The sequence below is a fragment of the Eriocheir sinensis genome, chromosome 20 (assembly GCF_024679095.1).
Source record: "Eriocheir sinensis breed Jianghai 21 chromosome 20, ASM2467909v1, whole genome shotgun sequence".
Lineage (NCBI taxonomy): Eukaryota > Metazoa > Arthropoda > Malacostraca > Decapoda > Varunidae > Eriocheir > Eriocheir sinensis.
In genome coordinates, this window is record NC_066528.1 from 15,512,015 (window position 1) to 15,531,330 (window position 19,316).

A 19,316-nucleotide genomic window follows, 5' to 3' on the forward strand; every position below is an offset into this window, starting at 1 on the left:
TTCAAAGGCTACAGAGAAGATTAGTCGAGATATCGTGAGTGTTCTTCCGTCCACTGCTCAGAAACCTTGTCACACTTCCACTAGGGTCATTGAATCTCCTTGTTTTCATGTTTTCTCTCCCTAACTTCTTTTTCCTCGCGTGTTCCTTGCTTTAATTTGCTCGAGATATATTTTTTTCTATATCTTTGGCATGTGTTAAATAGGTTCTGATCTTATTCTGACACTTTCCGATGCTTGCTTTTATTTGCTTGAGATATATTTTTTTCTATATCTTTGGCATGTGTTAAAGAGGTTCTGATCTTATTCTGACACATTCCGATGCTTGCTTTTATTTGCTCGAGATATATTTTTTTCTATATCTTTGGCATGTGTTAAAGAGGTTCTGATCTTATTCCGACACATTCCGATGCTATAAGTCTAGTGTAGCTCAAGATTCAGTATTTTGATTTTCCTTTTTCCATATGTGTTCCCCTCTTAAACTCTTTTTCCACTCATATTTCTTGGTTTCATTTGTTTGGTGTATCTTTTTTCAATCTACGACAGACTTTTCAGATAGATGTATTGAGTATCAAGACGCCTCTCCACCCGAAATTGACCTCTCTTTTGGCTATTCTTTACTATTGTCTGTTATGGGAGCGGCGAATAGCGGGCTTTGCTTTTTTTTCCCACTTTTTATTGCCCTTGAGCCGTCTCCTTTGTTGTAAAAAAAAAAAAAAAAATGCTCAGAAGTGTTTGGGAATATGTGTCCTTCAGAGTTGCCGTTTTAGTACCAATGAACCAAATCAGGAACTTTTGGTTATATTGAATACGCTCACTGTGCTATTTAGTGCGAAATGCTGTCAAGGAAAACATGTGGAGACAGCTTGCTTATTAAGGTATCCTACACTATTATGAGCCTCCGGGATGCAGTGGTTAGCGCGGTGGTTAGTAGTAGTAGTAGTAGTAGGGACAGATAGTATAGTGGTTGTCGTATTTTAGATGGTTTAGAACTATTAGGTGGTGGTGGTGGTGAGGATGATAATGGTGGTGTTACTTGAGGTGGTGGTGATGGTCTGAATTAATTTTTTTTTTTAGTGAACAGTTCAAAGGCCAAAAAAAAACAATAATGAGAAAAAACCTTGCAAATCACTGCTCCTACAGTATATATAAAAAAAAAAAAAGAGTTAAGAAGAGTGACCAAAAAAGAGGTCAATTTCGGTACGACTACAACCTAACAACTTAACTTACACACTAGAAAGTCTAAAGTGCGAAGGGTGTAAAGTAACATCAGGCTCTAACTCTTTTAACGATAACTATAAATGAGTTTCGTTATAGGAGCCCAGAAGACAGTTTGTGGGTAGGAAGCCGGGAAATATAAGCGGCTGAGTACGACAATCGCAACCAGCCGCTTATATTTCCCGACTTCCTACCCCCAAAACTGTCTTCTGGGCTCCAAAAACGAAACTCATTTATAGTTATCGTTAAAAGAGATAGATCCTGATGTTTCTTGGGAATAGCTAGGCGTCAGAAACCTGTAAATACTATGCTCTGAGTACGATAATCGGGCAACGGTAAGTCCTCTACCAAAGGATTCTCCGACGCTTTTGGGTCCAACAACAACTATTTCCAAAGTCCACAAAGGAGATTAGTCTGGTTCTCATGCGTGTTTTCCCCGTCCATGGTGCAGAAGGCTTGTCAGACTATCACCGGGCTCGTAAAAGTATCCATGGAAATGCAAACACAAACTCTCCTAAAGCCTTATCAAATGTGTAGGCGTCAGATACAGGTAAATACTATGCTCTGAGTACGGTGGTGTAAAGTACGCCTGAACATTGATTGAAAAGGGAAGAGCGGCCGTAAGCTCTCCCAAGTCTCATAAATTATCAGTGTAGCGAAACAAAAACACTATAATCAAAACTAACTTGCTACCCAACGAGCCAGCTTGACGATCCTCTCCTCTCCTTCTGTTTTCTTCTCCCTTCTCTCTCGTGTATCCGTGAGAGTCTGTTTAGTATTTTCACAACGATGTTTTCCGCTATTGTTTTGACTTTCCTTTTTATGTGACTCACTGGCTAGGTTTTGGGAGGTAAAGGACACACACACACACACACACACACACACACACACACACACACACACACACACACGCATACAGTAGTAGTAGTAATAGTAGTAGTAGTTTATTGACCACAGCTTTACAACACACACACACACACACACACACACACACACACACACACACTTCACTGCACACTTTTTTCATGACTCTCTGTTTCCGGTCTGAGTATGTGATTTTATGCGATAAGGATACTACTAACCCATAATGTTGTAATTTCTGAGTAACTATAAAGTACTACAGATTACTCATATGTGTGTGTGTGTGTGTGTGTGTGTGTGTGTGTGTGTGTGTAAAAGTCTGTAATTCATTCTGTCATTCGTGTTTTACTGCTTATGATGCTTCAAGAACTTAAAACACACACACACACACACACACACACACACACACACACACACATGCATACTTACCATCAGTAGCGTCGTAAGTCTACCTGCGCGCACGTGTGACACCGGTAACCGCAATTACAGGTAAGAGACCTCACACCGCACCTCACACGCTACGACCCTCTCCACGCACCGCAAGAAACATGTAACTTTACTAAACCGCGCATATGTGTGTGTGTGTGTGTGTGTCGGTTTGCGTGCGTTGAGTGTGTAAGGGGCTGGGTGCAACACAGACCACTCACAGCGATAGTACTCTCTCCACTAATGCCCCGCCGTCTGAGTCCCGGCCGCTGCAACCCCGGGTATATGCGAGGCGAGTCATGGGCGGGGCGAGGGGCGGGCGGTGGGCGGGGCCTCCTACACCATGCAAGACCTGACTCACCGTTCATGTGACGCTTCTTTCCCGATAAGAGGTAGATAGGTAGATAGAATATTCTTAGCGCGGGATCATCAGCCATAGTTGTTAGGTCGATCACTTGATTCATCGGGTATTTTATTTTCAGCTTTTAATATCTTCCTGCTTATTAAGTCGTGTTTTTTTTTCTTCCGTAAGTATATATGTAACCCAGTGCATTCAAACTGGGTGGATGGTTCACCTTAGGCTGGACAGGGTTAAGATGTGGGGTGGACGGCTGTCTTGAGGTGGGCAGGAGGTGGACGAGATCAATGCTTCATGCCGGTTGTTGAAGTAGAAAAGAGAAACAGTACAATGCTGTATAAGTAACAACCCACACTGGCAGACGAAAGAGTTAGGTTGGTATTATGAGGCACTTTTGGTTCTCACATCAGCTATTTCTAAAGGTCAAAGAGGGGGTCAATCGGATCTAATGAGTGTTTCTTTAGGTTCATGGTACAGAAGAAGGGTCAAACTACCACCAGGGTCATAAAACTACCCCTGAAAATTCCCAGAACTCCTATGAAAGCCTTGTCGAATAGGTGAACTTGGGCGACGAAATGTTTAGCAATACAACCCTTATTTTTAACCAAACAGTTTCGGTGGACACTGCCACCATCTTCAGGGCCGAAACTGTTTGGTTAAAAATGTAACTCTATCGTCTGTCAGTGTGGGTTTTTATTTATACATCAAGAAAGCACGTCAGTGTGATTAGCCCCTCTACCTCAGTACAGTGCTGGCTTCACCCCGTGGCATGTGTCAGGACACATTCTGGCTGGCAAATCTGTCATCCATGGCAAGGCAAAGGAGTGGTAGATATTTTTACAAGTATCGGTAAAGTAAATGGATTCAAACTGAAGGTGAAAGAAATATGGAAAAACTATGCAGCAAAGGTGTTTTTTTTCTCATTTTGAGGTATTCGATAACTATATGAAAGAGTGTGGCTGGGAGCATCATTTGCATGAATCAGAGAAGTCACTGGATGTACCGTTGTGTGAACTGATCATCAAACACCTTGATTTGATGCAGGAAAACCTCGATTTTCATTTTACAGACAGGGAGAATGACAGCTTGACCTCCAACATGTGGGCACTTAATACATTTTCAAATGATGGAACAAAAGATTCTGATGTCTTATTAAAGCTTAAAGTTGGTTACTGTCAAGAAGCAGCTTTCCAAACATTTGCTCGCCCCTTGGACTTGTGGGTCTCCCTGCTTCACGTTCCAGAGTACAGGGAGCTAGCTGAGCTAGCTACATCCATGTTTGTGCAGATGCCAACATCATATTTATGTGAGTAGGGTTTCTCAAGCTTGGTTTTAATCAAGACAAGGAAAAGGAACGCCATTCTGAATTTGGATCCCCTCATGAGGATTGCACTGGATAATCGTCCGAGGCCTCGATTTATGCTCATAGCAGAGAAAATGCAACACCATCCAGCCACTGAGTTTGTTCATTGATGAAAAGGGTTTGTGATCTCTTACTAGCTCAAAATATAGGCCATATTGTTTTATAATTTCTCTTGTAAGTTTTGTGCATCTTATCATGAGCTGAGCTTCATAGGTATCTTTTTTTATTCCTTTACATATATTGTTCATGAGTAACTATTAAAACGAATGGCTGACCATTAACAAATATACAAATGAAAGTGAATTCAACTTGTTCCCGCCTATAGGCATATCCGCAATGGTGAAATTCTGATTTTAATTTATTAGGTTTTGGAAGAGGAAGTAAAACATTTGAGCAAATTAGTTTATTAATCACAGATGTATATTTATTTTGAATATGTTTACAATTTACCAGTAGACTACAATTTTATTATGAAATCGTGTCGATTCAGAGGAATAAATAGTTAGAATACAAAATTGATAGATACACCGTCTTTTTCTCCTGCCGTAGGCTTTATAATTAGATATATAAGATCAGGAATGTGAGGTATTACAGCAGTTGGAGAGTTAGGGTGGACAGATTTCTTAAAGATTTACCCCGGGGTGGACGACGTTGAAAAAGTTTGAAGAACATTGATGAAACCCATTCATTGACTCGCATGGATTATACAGTGTGTGTGTGTGTGTGTGTGTGTGTGTGTGTGTGTGTGTGTGTGTGTGTGTGTGTGTGTGTGTGTGTGTGTGTGTGTGTTTGTTTGTTTGTTTGTTGTGTGTGTTGTATGTGTATGTGTGTGTGTGTGTGTGTGTGTGTGTGTGTGTGTGTGTGTGTGTGTGTGTGTGTGTGTCGCTCATACAACTTGGTATATACTAATGTGACTTAAATTCCTTCATCTCCCACTCCTCTCTCTGACCATACCATCGTGTTCAGCTATTTGTGTTTACAGCGCCCTCATGATCTCTTGAATAAACAAAGGACCAGTTTTACAGTCCATTACAGCAAGTTTGTAAGCGTCCCAACCAAACACAAAATACCATGAAAATTCCTTGTATAGTGTTTGGCATTGATATAAAAAGAAGGAAACTATAGAAAACCACACAGGAAATCTCTTTAGTATCTGGTATTGAGTAGAAATAACGGATCATTGTGGAGAATAAAGTTTGGTTTCGGCGCTTACAATGACTCTGTGTTGGACTGTCGACCTGGCCCAAAGATAGGATGGAATAAAACGTGTATCAACATTCCAAATCACTACTTGACGAAACAGAGAGACAAACCGTCGTCGACATTGAAGAAAGACAGATCGATGCGCGGATCATCTTTCAGCTTCTCGTTCAGCTTCCTCAGGGCCACCGTATCGGGCTTCTGGTCGCTGGGGTCAAGCACTGCGCACTTCCAAAGAGTGTTGTCGAAGGCGATGATGCCGCCGCCTCGCACGAGCACCAGGCACTGCTCTAAATATTGGGTGTAGTTCACCTTGTCCGCGTCGATGAAGGTGAAGTCGAAGGTGCCGGCCTGGCCCTCGTCGATGAACCGCTGCAGGGTGGCGGAGGCAGCCCCGATGTGGACGTGGATCTTGTGCGCCACGCCGTCCTGCTCCCAGAAGGGCTTGCCTGCGGGGAGAAGGGATTCGTTAAGTCCCTAACACGGTGCGGCTGAGGGGTCGTCACTGCTTGCTGTCTGCGATGGTCATGTAGAACCACGGATGGCAGTTACAGCATTAATCTTAAAAAGCATAGAAGAAAGAAGGAATCTGATCGCATTGTACATAGCAATGAAGGAAACGGAAACGATTAACCAGATGCCTGAGTGATATCAAGAAACATGGCTTTACCCACACATGGTCTGGCAACTCTAGTGGCCTCAGACGGAGACAGCTCAATCCAAGCTCTGTCCAAGATCCACAGATGCTGTCCATATACAAGGGCCTTGTCTACCCTCGTATGGCATTCCACTACATGGATAAGGATATGATGAAAAACATAATATATACCACTATGATTAGACCAAAACTAGAATATGCGGAAACTGTATGGTCTCCTCATAAGAAGAAACACGTAAAAAAAAAGTTGAAAGAATACAAAGGATGGCAACGAAATGGTTCAAGAACTGGAGGGATTGTCATATGAAGATTTTTTTTTTTTTTTTTTTTTTACATTGCTGCCTATTGCGCCGGTAGGCTTCTTCCCGGTGGATCCTGATGGTCGGTCCAAGGCTTCATTCCGGTGGGTCCTGATGGTCGGCCCAGCCCGTTCTGGCGCAGGCGAGTGTTTATAGTGGCGCCATCTTGCATTGGCTCATGCTGCCCTCCCAGAGCTCATTTTTGATCCTTGAATCTAGAGTCCGGGTTGATGGGTGGTCTTCTGGACAGCATGTGGGTAGTTTTAAGCCACTCGGCGGCGGCTGAAAAATCCCAGCTTGGTGGTACCGGGCGGGGATTGAACTCGCGTCCTCCTGAACACGAGGCCGTTACTTTGACGACCAACATTGGAACAAAGAAGAGGAAGGGGAGACCTAATACAAATTTATAAATTATGGAATAAAATGGAAGAAGTAGACAATGAGGAGTTACTACTACGAGAAGGAAGAAACACCAGCAACACACGAGGACAGTAAAAAAATTGAGAAAAGAAAGATGCTTGAGAGACATATATATATATATATATATATATATATATATATATATATATATATATATATATATATATATATATATATATATATATATATATATATATATATATATATATATATATATATATATATATATATATATATATATATATATATATATATATATATATATATATATATATATATATATATATATATATATATATATATATATATATATATATATATATATATATATATATATATATATATATATATATATATATATATATATATATATATATATATATATATATATATATATATATATATATATATATACACACACACACACACACACACACACACGGAAGCCCAGGCCCTGTAGAACTACAACTAGGTAAACACACACACACACACACACACACACACACACACATCGCCGAGTTCCTTACCAACTTTCATATTCTCTTCGTCGATGTCCATGGCGTGCACCTCACCGTCGGGGGGCAGCGCCAGGGCCGCCGACAGTGTACTAGCGCCAGTGTACACCCCGACATCCAGCACCTGTGGAGGCACCGCGCTGAGCGGTGCCTAAGGTGCGCGGACTGTCCGCGCACCTTAGTCACGCTCTTCGTCCCCGTGTCTGCCGCCACTGGACGGGTTCGTGCCCCCTCGCTGCTTGTTGCTCATTTTCCAAGTCACGCTTTGTAATGCTGACTTGCCTGATGGGCGAGCCTCCCATAACGCACTTAGCCAGTGGGGTACCTCTTTGGATGGATGTGTGGGACAGTGGGAGTGTAGAAAAAGAGAAAAATCCTGGCATTTCAGCTTTTGTTTTCATTAGCTACTTCTTTCTCTGATTTGGAATACTATTCAAGAAACCTCTTCATAGATCAAAAGCTTCATTATATGAACCTACAGATGAAGGGTGCACTGCATAGTTATGCCCTGCATGCACCCAGTGGCATCAAAGAAAACGTTCCGAGCATATACTCAAGTTTTCCTTTATTTCTCAGAGAAACATTTACCGGTAACTTAAACGTTTATATAAATCTACTGTAGTAATCATTTCAAGAATTCTATTAATGTAAAAATACTCAACTGCACTTAATATTATTCAGATAGTAATCGATTACGAGTATTCGATTACCTCCGCCACTACTGTTTGAAAAGGCTCTCGAGAAGCTGCTGGGATTTTCATGAACTGTGTAGTGGTCCAATGACAGATTTACCGGACTTCTGCATCTTGAGCGTGAAAATCGCCCATGAAAACCCGGTTCATCTTCTCTGTGGCCTTGGGGAAGAGTCATGAGAGCCGCTCCGCGTGAGAATGTGGGCACCGAGTTGAGGAGCAGTGCTTCGAAAGTAGGTCTGATGATGATTTTGAAAACAAATGTAGAGTTTTGTGATGAGATGCAAGTCAATAAATAATGGTCTGTAGTTAATGGTGTGGAGTAGTAGTAGCAATAGTAGCAGCAGAGAAGATGGCACCACTGTAAATACTTGCCTGCGCCACGACGGGCTGGGGGCGACTACCATCCAGGCCCCTCAAGAGAGCCTACCGGCGCAATAGGCTTACACGTAAAAAAAAAAAAAAAAAAAAAAAAAATGGGCCGGTGGCAGCGGGTGTGGGAGCATCAGCAGTCATCATGATCATTTCCATGACACAAGTGTTCCTTATCACGCGCTCGGCATGCCAACTCAGCGGAGCCAAGATCGAAGCAAGTTCTTACTTCGGTCCTGAGCGGAGCGGCCTTCAGATGCAGCGGAGGAAAATGATGCTCAAAACGCTTCTCTCGAATGACTTAACTTCATAATTTTCAAGTGGACTGGTATTTCTTTTATAAGAGGCCTAGCTAGAAAGGAAAACAACATTCCAATAATATTTTTTTTGTATCTGAAATATCATCGATTCCTCTATCTTACGAAATATTTCCCTCCAATCAAGCTCTTGTGAATCACTTTTAAGAGGTCAGGGCTACATCCAACATGCAAATTTTCTGTTAGTAAAAGTATAATGCATCCCCATTATCATCACCATCATCGTCGTCGTCGCCAGTCACCTCTAGTCTCCCCGGGGTCTGTGGTTGGTATTGTCAGATGCTCCCGCCCCTCACACCAACTATTTCCAAAGGCCAAAAGGAGGCTAACCGAGTTCTAATGAGTGTTCTTTTAGGTTCACGGTAGAGAAGAAGGCTCAGACTATCACCAGGATCATAAGAGTACCCCTGGAAATGCCCTAAACTCCCACGAAAGACTAGTAAATTACGTGTTCTTGGGCGCAGAAATGTTTAAAAATATGGCCCACAGACCTTTTCCCAGCGTTGTCTGGTGCATTCACGCGCTCCATTCTGCTTCGCAAATTAGCTGATTCATTTGCTCCCTCTGATCCTCTAATTTTTTTTCTGCTCTGGCTTATACAACGCCTGGGTTGGAAAAGGATGTGGCTGCTATTCTTAGAGAGAGAGAGAGAGAGAGAGAGAGAGAGAGAGAGAGAGAGAGAGAGAGAGAGAGAGAGAGAGAGAGAGAGAGAGATTGGGGAGAAAGAGGGCGGGGGGAGAGAGTGCGGTGGAGAAGGAGGGAAAAGGAGGGATGGGAGTAGGGGAAGCCAGGGGTGGAGGTAGGAGGTGGATACACGTCACAAACACGTCACGCCTCACCTGTTCGAATGTGTAAGTGGCTCACGCAGGTTTTGCCATCACAGTCAAGAGTAAACACCATAATCAACCGTATCTGGCATTGCACAATAGCGTCAAAAATTAGCGGAATGTGTGAAACAGTCTGTGACAAAGCCCCATGCTGATCCGAGTCTTCGTTTGAAAGATATGTGCGAAAAACGGTATGTCATAGCGTCTGATATGGATAGTAACCTAACCTAACCTAACCTAACCTAACCTAAGAAACATGACCCCCGCAGCTACCGGGTTAAGATGTGGGGTGGACGGCTGTCTTGAGGTGGGCAGGAGGTGGACGACATCAATGCTTCATGCCGGTTGTTGAAGTAGAAAAGAGAAACAGTACAATGCTGTATAAGTAACAACCCACACTGGCAGACGAAAGAGTTAGGTTGGTATTATGAGGCACTTTTGGTTCTCACATCAGCTATTTCTAAAGGTCAAAGAGGGGGTCAGTCGGATTCTAATGAGTGTTTCTTTAGGTTCATGGTACAGAAGAAGGGTCAAACTACCACCAGGGTCATAAAACTACCCCTGAAAATTCCCAGAACTCCTATGAAAGCCTTGTCGAATAGGTGAACTTGGGCGACGAAATGTTTAGCAATACAACCCTTATTTTTAACCAAACAGTTTCGGTGGACACTGCCACCATCTTCAGGGCCGAAACTGTTTGGTTAAAAATGTAACTCTATCGTCTGTCAGTGTGGGTTTTTATTTATACATCAAGAAAGCACGTCAGTGTGATTAGCCCCTCTACCTCAGTACAGTGCTGGCTTCACCCCGTGGCATGTGTCAGGACACATTCTGGCTGGCAAATCTGTCATCCATGGCAAGGCAAAGGAGTGGTAGATATTTTTACAAGTATCGGTAAAGTAAATGGATTCAAACTGAAGGTGAAAGAAATATGGAAAAACTATGTAGCAAAGATGTTTTTTTTTCTCATTTTGAGGTATTCGATAACTATATGAAAGAGTGTGGCTGGGAGCATCATTTGCATGAATCAGAGAAGTCACTGGATCTGATGCAGGAAAACCTCGATTTTCATTTTACAGACAGGGAGAATGACAGCTTGACCTCCAACATGTGGGCACTTAATACATTTTCAAATGATGGAACAAAAGATTCTGATGTCTTATTAAAGCTTAAAGTTGGTTACTGTCAAGAAGCAGCTTTCCAAACATTTGCTCGCCCCTTGGACTTGTGGGTTTCCCTGCTTCACGTTCCAGAGTACAGGGAGCCAGCTGAGCTAGCTACATCCATGTTTGTGCAGATGCCAACATCATATTTATGTGAGCAGGGTTTCTCAAGCTTGGTTTTAATCAAGACAAGGAAAAGGAACGCCATTCTGAATTTGGATCCCCTCATGAGGATTGCACAGGATAATCGTCCAAGGCCTCGATTTATGTTCATAGCAGAGAAAATGCAACACCATCCAGCCACTGAGTTTGTTCATAGATGAAAAGGGTTTGTGATCTCTTACTAGCTCAAAATATAGGCCATATTGTTTTATAATTTCTCTTGTAAGTTTTGTGCATCTTATCATGAGCTGAGCTTCATAGGTATCTTTTTTTATTCCTTTACATATATTGTTCATGAGTAACTATTAAAACGAATGGCTGACCATTAACAAATATACAAATGAAAGTGAATTCAACTTGTTCCCGCCTATAGGCATATCCGCAATGGTGAAATTCTGATTTTAATTTATTAGGTTTTGGAAGAGGAAGTAAAACATTTGAGCAAATTAGTTTATTAATCACAGATGTATATTTATTTTGAATATGTTTACAATTTACCGGTAGACTACAATTTTATTATGAAATCGTGTCGATTCAGAGGAATAAATAGTTTAAATACAAAAATGATAGATACACCGTCTTTTTCTCCTGCCGTAGGCTTTAGAATTAGATATATAAGATCAGGAATGTGAGGTATTACAGCAGTTGGAAAGTTAGGGTGGACAGATTTCTTAAACATTTACCCCGGGGTGGACGACGTTGAAAAAGTTTGAAGAACATTGATGAAACCCATTCATTGACTCGCATGGATTATACAGTGTGTGTGTGTGTGTGTGTGTGTGTGTGTGTGTGTGTGTGTGTGTGTGTGTTTGTTTGTTTGTTTGTTTGTTGTGTGTGTGTTGTGTGTGTGTGTGTGTGTGTGTGTGTGTTTGTTTGTTTGTTTGTTTGTTGTGTGTGTTGTATGTGTATGTGTGTTGTGTGTGTGTGTGTGTGTGTGTGTGTGTGTCGCTCATACAACTTGGTATATACTAATGTGACTTAAATTCCTTCATCTCCAACTCCTCTCTCTGACCATACCATCGTGTTCAGCTATTTGTGTTTACAGCGCCCTCATGATCCCGTGAATAAACAAAGATAGGATGGAATAAAACGTGTATCAACATTCCAAATCACTACTTGACGAAACAGAGAGACAGACCGTCGCCGACATTGAGGAAAGACAGATCGATGCGCGGATCATCCTTCAGCTTCTCGTTCAGCTTCCTCAGGGCCACCGTATCGGGCTTCTGGTCGCTGGGGTCAAGCACTGCGCCGTTCCAAAGAGTGTTGTCGAAGGCGATGATGCCGCCGCGCCGCACCAGCACCAGGCACTGCTCTAAGTACTGGGTGTAGTTCACCTTGTCCGCGTCGATGAAGGCGAAGTCGAAGGTGCCCGCCTGGCCCTCGTCGATGAACCGCTGCAGGGTGGCGGAGGCAGCCCCGATGTGGACGTGGATCTTGTGCGCCACGCCGTCCTGCTCCCAGAAGGGCTTGCCTGCGGGGAGAAGGGATTCGTTAAGTCCCTAACACGGTGCGGCTGAGGGGTCGTCACTGCTTGCTGTCTGCGATGGTCATGTAGAACCACGGATGGCAGTTACAGCATTAATCTTAAAAAGCATGGAAGAAAGAAGGAATCTGATCGCATTGTACATAGCAATGAAGGAAACGGAAACGATTAACCAGATGCCTGAGTGATATCAAGAAACATGGCTTTACCCACACATGGTCTGGCAACTCTAGTGACCTCAGACGGAGACAGCTCAATCCAAGCTCTGTCCAAGATCCACAGATGCTGTCCATATACAAGGGCCTTGTCTACCCTCGTATGGCATTCCACTACATGGATAAGGATATGATGAAAAACATAATATATACCACTATGATTAGACCAAAACTAGAATATGCGGAAACTGTATGGTCTCCTCATAAGAAGAAACACGTAAAAAAAAGTTGAAAGAATACAAAGGATGGCAACGAAATGGTTCAAGAACTGGAGGGATTGTCATATGAAGATGGACCAACATTGGAACAAAGAAGAGGAAGGGGAGACCTAATACAAATTTATAAATTATGGAATAAAATGGAAGAAGTAGACAATGAGGAGTTACTACTACGAGAAGGAAGAAACACCAGCAACACACGAGGACAGTAAAAAAATTGAGAAAAGAAAGATGCTTGAGAGACAAAAAAAAAAAAAAAAAAAAAAATATATATATATATATATATATATATATATATATATATATATATATATATATATATATATATATATATATATATATATACACACACACACACACACACACACACACACACGGGACCACACGAGCGGAAGCCCAGGCCCTGTAGAACTACAACTAGGTAAACACACACACACACACACACACACACACACATACACACATCGCCGAGTTCCTTACCAACTTTCATATTCTCTTCGTCGATGTCCATGGCGTGCACCTCACCGTCGGGGGGCAGCGCCAGGGCCGCCGACAGTGTACTAGCGCCAGTGTACACCCCGACATCCAGCACCTGTGGAGGCACCGCGCACCTTAGTCACGCTCTTCGTCCCCGTGTCGGGTGTATGCCCCCACCCCGTACCTTTCCCGTACGTTATGAATCAACACAACTTTGGGGCTGAATCTACACTAATTGTTACGGTATTGAGTTCCTGGTAGGTGATTATTTTTTATTTGTCGTTGTAGCATGTGTCCAGGAATCGTGGGAGTGTACGAGACAGCTTTGAGGAGCTCAGTGTTGGGAATATGACTGTCAAGACGATCCCCTGATTCTATAACTTGGTAGTTTGTTCAATAAAAGGTTCAGGTCAACAAATATGTTCTTACGAAGCACAAGAATAACGAAGTATGAACAGGCCGCGGACGAGCGAGTAGGAGCCTGAGTATGACAAAGCCGCCAGCTTGTGACTCTCCTGCTTGCTGAGAACGGCAAGTTTAACAGAATTGTATTGCCTCGTGACTCTTGAATGATATGGAGACTTCCGTGCATAACAATTCCTTTAATGTCGTGTAGGTATTCATCAACAATAGCGTGGCTGATTCGTCTTATTACTTTTTACGAATGAGCTCCTATTTTGTCAACTGTGAAAATCCAACACTTCTAACTCCGTCCCAAAAATGGAATTGAAAAGCCAAAGTAGCCTCGTAATGGTTAATAGCTGCTTATACGCGGCCCCTACCCAGCGTTGCCAAATTATCGTACTCATCGCACTTCATTTTATTACTTGCTGACCGATAACTAAAACATCATAAAACGAAAAACATCAATATTAAACTGTTTTAAGACCAACTTTGATTTTCTCACGTTACTTGTGTAGGTACGAGAGTTTGAGGCATAAAGATGATAGATACGATATGTGGTTAATACGATAATGTGGCAACGCGGCCCCTACCTTCTTCCCGCCGATGGCCCGTATCAGGTTGGCGTTGAGCTGCAGGGCTTCCGGCGCCCCGAGCATCGCGTGCCGCGGCAGCTTGAGGGTGGCCGCGTTCAGCGCCTTCTGGGCGTCCGTCAGTCTGCGGGGAGAGGACGAGGTGCTGAGGAGCCGCGTTCGTGGAGTCTCATTGAGTGCACAAAAGAGATGAAAATGCAGGATATGCGAGTAACATACACAAGTTGGAACACAGGCAAGAGGGGAAGGTCGCGCGGATCTTCACGTTTGTGTGAGCTTTAGTTAACTCACCTGAGGGAATGGTCCACTGTGTATTTCACCAACGCATTTTTATTCCCAAAACTCTTAAGGTCCATCGTGATTGTCTGGAAAAAAATAGAAAAGGTTTCAGTTTGTCTTGCATCAGGCGCAGGCAAGTGTTTATAGTAGCGCCGCCTTGCTCACGCTACCCCCCGGAGCTCATCTGTGAGCCTCTCTTTGGAGAGGTAATCTAGGGTCCAGCAGGTTGTTGGATGGTCTTGAGGGCAGCATGTGAGTAGTATTGCCACTCGGCGGTGACTAATAAATCCCAGCTGTGCGGCGGGCAGGACTCGAACCCGCGTCCTCCTGAACGCGGCGCCGGCAGCGTAGTACGTGCCTTAGGTACGTGCTTGATCCCTAAACGTACGTGAACACACGTGAAGTGAAAACTACCATACCGAATACTACTACTACTACTGTCTCTGCTAGCACTTCTACTACTACTACTCCTACTTTTGCTACTATTACTACTACTCCTACTATTGCTACTACTACTACTATTCCTACTACTACTACTACTACTACTACTACCGTAAAACGGGGTAATTTGGGTCAATTTTTTGGTAATTTTGGGATAATGAACTTTGTGAGAACTTTGTACCACTTCCTCTTCATTTGTCCATATACCCCAACGTCAAGGGGCTTAATATACTAAAAAAAATCTAAGAAAAGCGTTTTTACGTCATCCCGTCCCAAATTACCCGGAGTTGTTGTGTGACATTTTTCACAAAATGCATTCAGCTCAGATCCGTAAAACACGTCTGCAAACTTACCTCATAGGACAAGGATTCTGGCCTCTAAGTTTCTGGTCTGCATCTGTACAACAAATCGTGTAGAAGAACTAAAGTGTTTCCTTCATGCAGATCGTGGGTTTAAAGGTCCACATTTCAAGGGCAGAATGTGGAAGGACATTTAAATATTTGAGTTTTATTTTATAAAATTTTAGGGAATTTTGAACCCTACCCTCTACAGGTCCTAAAGTGAAGGTTTTAATTATTTGGAATCCTCTAATTAATCACCTACATAATTAATTCACTCGTCCCAAATTACCCCTAATGTCCCAAATTACTCCCGTTTTACGGTACTACTACTACTACTACTACTACTACTACTACTACTACTACTACTACTACTATTACTACTGTACCTGCTAACACTTCTACTATAAGATTGGTAGCTACTTCTACTGCCGCCCGCACTACTACTACTACTACTACTACTACTACTGTACCCATAGCTGGGCACGATAACAGAAAACTTATTCCCGATAACCGATAACTGATAATGAAAAACCTTATCGGTGATAACCGATATTCGTTAACTGGAAATACAAATATAGGCGATAAGCGATACCCGTTATAAGCCCACAATTCCGATACTATCTAGCGATAAGTCCGATAGGCGAAAACGATACTATATTGATATTTCAGATAGAAAAACATAGATGAATTCAAATTTTCATTATCTGTATTTTAGAAAACTTACAAAACCTGAAAACCACACGTTGACACGTACCTATGGACGGTAATACTAGAAACGCCTGAACCGGTCTTGTGTTATTTGGTGTCCCCACCGTTAAAAGTTGGCGCTTTTGTTTACAAACACTAGTCTCTCGTGAACTGTGCATGCTCAGACCAGCAAGCGTAGACCTGTACAGTCTCACAAAGCTTTTTAACCGTAATTAAGAGTTGCTGGAATACAGTACCACTACCACCATCCTCGCTTTTTCTAGAACGACACTGTACGAGTTGTATTTATATGTACAGAGTGTCGTTCTAGAAACAGCGAGGATAGTGGTACTGTATGTCTGATTCAGCTTTCCAGCAACTCTTAATGTGTAAAAAAGCTTTGTGAGACTATGCAGGTCTACGCTTACTGGTCTGAGCATGCACAGTTCACGAGAGACCAGTGTTTGTAAACAAAAGCGCCAACTTTTGACGATGGGACACCAAATAACACAACAACGGGTGCCTTCAATACCATGGCATGCTCACAAACGAATATGGAATATCAAATTTGAGGCAGTGAATAATCGTTTTTTGGGAAAAGTTAAATGTTTTTTCTCTTTGATATATTGATTTCTGAGTAACAAAAAAATAACCTAGTATTTTAATGTTGATGATCTAAGTATGAAATCTCTTCACCGAAGATATTTCATACCCCGAAGTTTTTTCATACAACACCGGGCCACGCATGCGCAGTAGGGAGACAACGTTTTTTTTTCTGAGAGGCGTAAAAAAGTAGCAATTGTCGCTAGATTGGTTACAAAAGTAACGAATATACCGATAAATATTTGAATAAGTAGCGGATTGCCGATAACCCGATTTTGTTATCAGCGATAAAGTATCGCGATAACTTATCGCGATAACGCCCAGCTATGACTGTACCTGCTAACACTTCTACTGTAAGATTGGTAGCTACTTCTACTGCCGCCCGCACTACTACTACTACTACTACTACTACTACTGTACCTGCTAACACTTCTACTGTAAGATTGGTAGCTACTTCTACTGCCGCCCGCACTACTACTACTACTACTACTACTACTACTACTACTGTACCTGCTAACACTTCTACTATAAGATTGGTAGCTACTTCTACTGCCGCCCGCACTACTACTACTACTACTACTGTACCTGCTAACACTTCTACTGTAAGATTGGTAGCTACTTCTACTGCCGCCCGCACTACTACTACTACTACTTTCAAAATTGCACGTACTTGTGAGTGGGCAGAGAGTGAGAGAGGGAGGAAGGAGCCCGGATGTTCCCGCGTGAAGAGCTGCGAGTCAATGAGCCTGAGTGAGGGACCTTGGCGGCGGGCTGCCGGGCACCCGCCCTGGAGTACGTCAGTGGTGCCATGTGTCGCCTATCGATCCCCGATATTGCTCCTTTGTAGATCCGCTAGATTCCACCCAGTATCGATAGACTGCTATTGGCTGGTCTTTTAGTTCGTGTGTATTTTTTTTTTCACGTTAAATAGTTTGGTAGACATTTGTGTTTAGTGAAGAACCTGTGCATCAATACTGAAGCGCATCGGCACCTCAGTTGGGTGGTGGTGGGCGATGCCACAAGTGCCAGTAGTCCCGATTCTGATTACTTTGCCGAAAAGGAATCGATTAGCAATCGATTATCTTTACGATTTCTTGATTCTGATATTATGGGTTTGTGTTTTTCCAGTGCCCCTCTCACCGCAGCACCTCACACCCGACACCCGACACCTTGCACCCGACACCCGGCACCCTGCACCCGGCACCCTGCACCCTGCACCCGGCACCCTGCCGCCACTGGACGGGTTCGTGCCCCCTCGCTGCTTGTTGCTCATTTTCCAAGTCACGCTTTGTAATGCTGACTTGCCTGATAGGCGAGCCTCCCATAACGCACTTAGCCAGTGGGGTACCTCTTTGGATGGATGTGTGGGAGTGTAGAAAAAGAGAAAAATCCTGGCATTTCAGCTTTTGTTTTCATTAGCCACTTCTTTCTCTGATTTGGAATACTATTCAAGAAACCTCTTCATAGATCAAAAGCTTCATTATATGAACCTACAGATGAAGGGTGCACTGCATAGTTATGCCCTGCATGCACCCAGTGGCATCAAAGAAAACGTTCCGAGCATATACTCAAGTTTTCCTTTATTTCTCAGAGAAACATTTACCGGTAACTTAAACGTTTATATAAATCTACTGTAGTAATCATTTCAAGAATTCTATTACTGTAAAAATACTCAACTGCACTTAATATTATTCAGATAGTAATCGATTACGAGTATTCGATTACCTCCGCCACTACTGTTTGAAAAGGCTCTCGAGAAGCTGCTGGGATTTTCATGAACTGTGTAGTGGTCCAATGACAGATTTACCGGACTTCTGCATCTTGAGCGTGAAAATCGCCCATGAAAACCCGGTTCATCTTCTCTGTGGCCTTGGGGAAGAGTCATGAGAGCCGCTCCGCGTGAGAATGTGGGCACCGAGTTGAGGAGCAGTGCTTCGAAAGAAGGTCTGATGATGATTTTGAAAACAAATGTAGAGTTTTGTGATGAGATGCAAGTCAATAAATAATGGTCTGTAGTTAATGGTGTGGAGTAGTAGTAGCAATAGTAGCAGCAGAGAAGATGGCACCACTGTAAATACTTGCCTGCGCCACGACGGGCTGGGGGCGACTACCATCCAGGCCCCTCAAGAGAGCCTACCGGCGCAATAGGCTTACACGTAAAAAAAAAGAAAAAAAGTGGGCCGGTGGCAGCGGGTGTGGGAGCATCAGCAGTCATCATGATCATTTCCAAGGTACAAGTGTTCCTTATCACGCGCTCGGCATGCCAACTCAGCGGAGCCAAGATCGAAGCAAGTTCTTAAGGTGGCTTTACACCTGGCAATTGCTAGTCGGCAATACGGGCTCGGCTGCATTTTTGGTCTGGGTCTGGGTCTGGGAGCCCTCCTCGCGGCAAGTTTTCTGGAGCTGAGCGCGTCCGTCTTGTATTGCCGACTGGCGGCTGGGTACAACATGTCGGCGCCAATAAAACAAGAAATGACAGATACAGACAACAAGATTTGGAGCCGGAAGGCCGAGGTGGCATTACTAGAAGAAGTTAGGCAGCATAGATACTTGTGGGACCCACAAGATAAGCTGTATGAGAAGCTGAGTCTACGCAAAACAACTTTTGAGAGCGTGGCAGCAACATCCGAGAAATGTTTATCTCTTTGTGAGATATCGAAGGAGGAAATGAACGATTATTTTCGTGTATTATATAATCACACGATGCAATGCCTGGGGGTTGCGAT

General features: G+C 43.1%; 2 protein-coding genes across 6 annotated transcripts in view; both read right to left on the minus strand.

Moving 5' to 3' along the window:
• The window catches only part of LOC127001239 (sodium-coupled monocarboxylate transporter 1-like), an 85,489-nt gene extending 82,730 nt beyond the window's left edge, over window positions 1–2,759 (minus strand). For both annotated transcript variants that reach the window (XM_050865530.1, XM_050865524.1), the window contains exon 1: window positions 2,506–2,759. The gene's annotated coding sequence lies outside the window, so the exon portion shown is untranslated. The remainder of the gene's footprint in view (window positions 1–2,505) is intronic.
• A 2,182-nt stretch (window positions 2,760–4,941) lies between these two features.
• LOC127001246 (probable caffeoyl-CoA O-methyltransferase 2) lies at window positions 4,942–17,412 on the minus strand. 4 transcript variants are annotated; one of them, XM_050865542.1, is made up of 6 exons: window positions 17,261–17,410; window positions 14,531–14,604; window positions 14,240–14,363; window positions 13,248–13,359; window positions 12,186–12,322; window positions 4,942–5,735 (listed from the first exon to the last, which is right to left on the minus strand). In XM_050865542.1, the coding sequence occupies exons 2-6, from the start codon at window positions 14,593–14,595 to the stop codon at window positions 5,511–5,513; spliced, it is 663 nt and encodes a 220-aa protein (XP_050721499.1). In that variant the 5' UTR covers window positions 14,596–14,604; window positions 17,261–17,410; the 3' UTR covers window positions 4,942–5,510. The 4 variants fall into 4 exon arrangements, with proteins under 4 accessions (XP_050721499.1, XP_050721501.1, XP_050721500.1 ...); XM_050865544.1 differs by lacking the exons at window positions 12,186–12,322; window positions 13,248–13,359 and adding an exon at window positions 7,328–7,439 and having other exon boundaries at window positions 4,942–5,872; window positions 17,261–17,412; XM_050865543.1 differs by lacking the exon at window positions 12,186–12,322 and having other exon boundaries at window positions 4,942–5,872; window positions 17,261–17,412.
• Between the last annotated feature and the right edge of the window lie 1,904 nt (window positions 17,413–19,316).

What these genes read in the sequence shown, in the direction of transcription:
- LOC127001246 (XM_050865544.1), bottom strand. Translation starts at nt 14,595, where the DNA reads ATGGACCTTAAGAGTTTTGGGAATAAAAATGCGTTGGTGAAATACACA. An exon ending in GGGCCATCGGCGGGAAGAAG is followed by an intron (nt 7,440 to 14,239) that starts GTAGGGGCCGCG and finishes GTGCCTCCACAG; the next exon opens with GTGCTGGATGTCGGGGTGTA. An exon ending in CGAAGAGAATATGAAAGTTG is followed by an intron (nt 5,873 to 7,327) that starts GTAAGGAACTCG and finishes TTCTCCCCGCAG; the next exon opens with GCAAGCCCTTCTGGGAGCAG.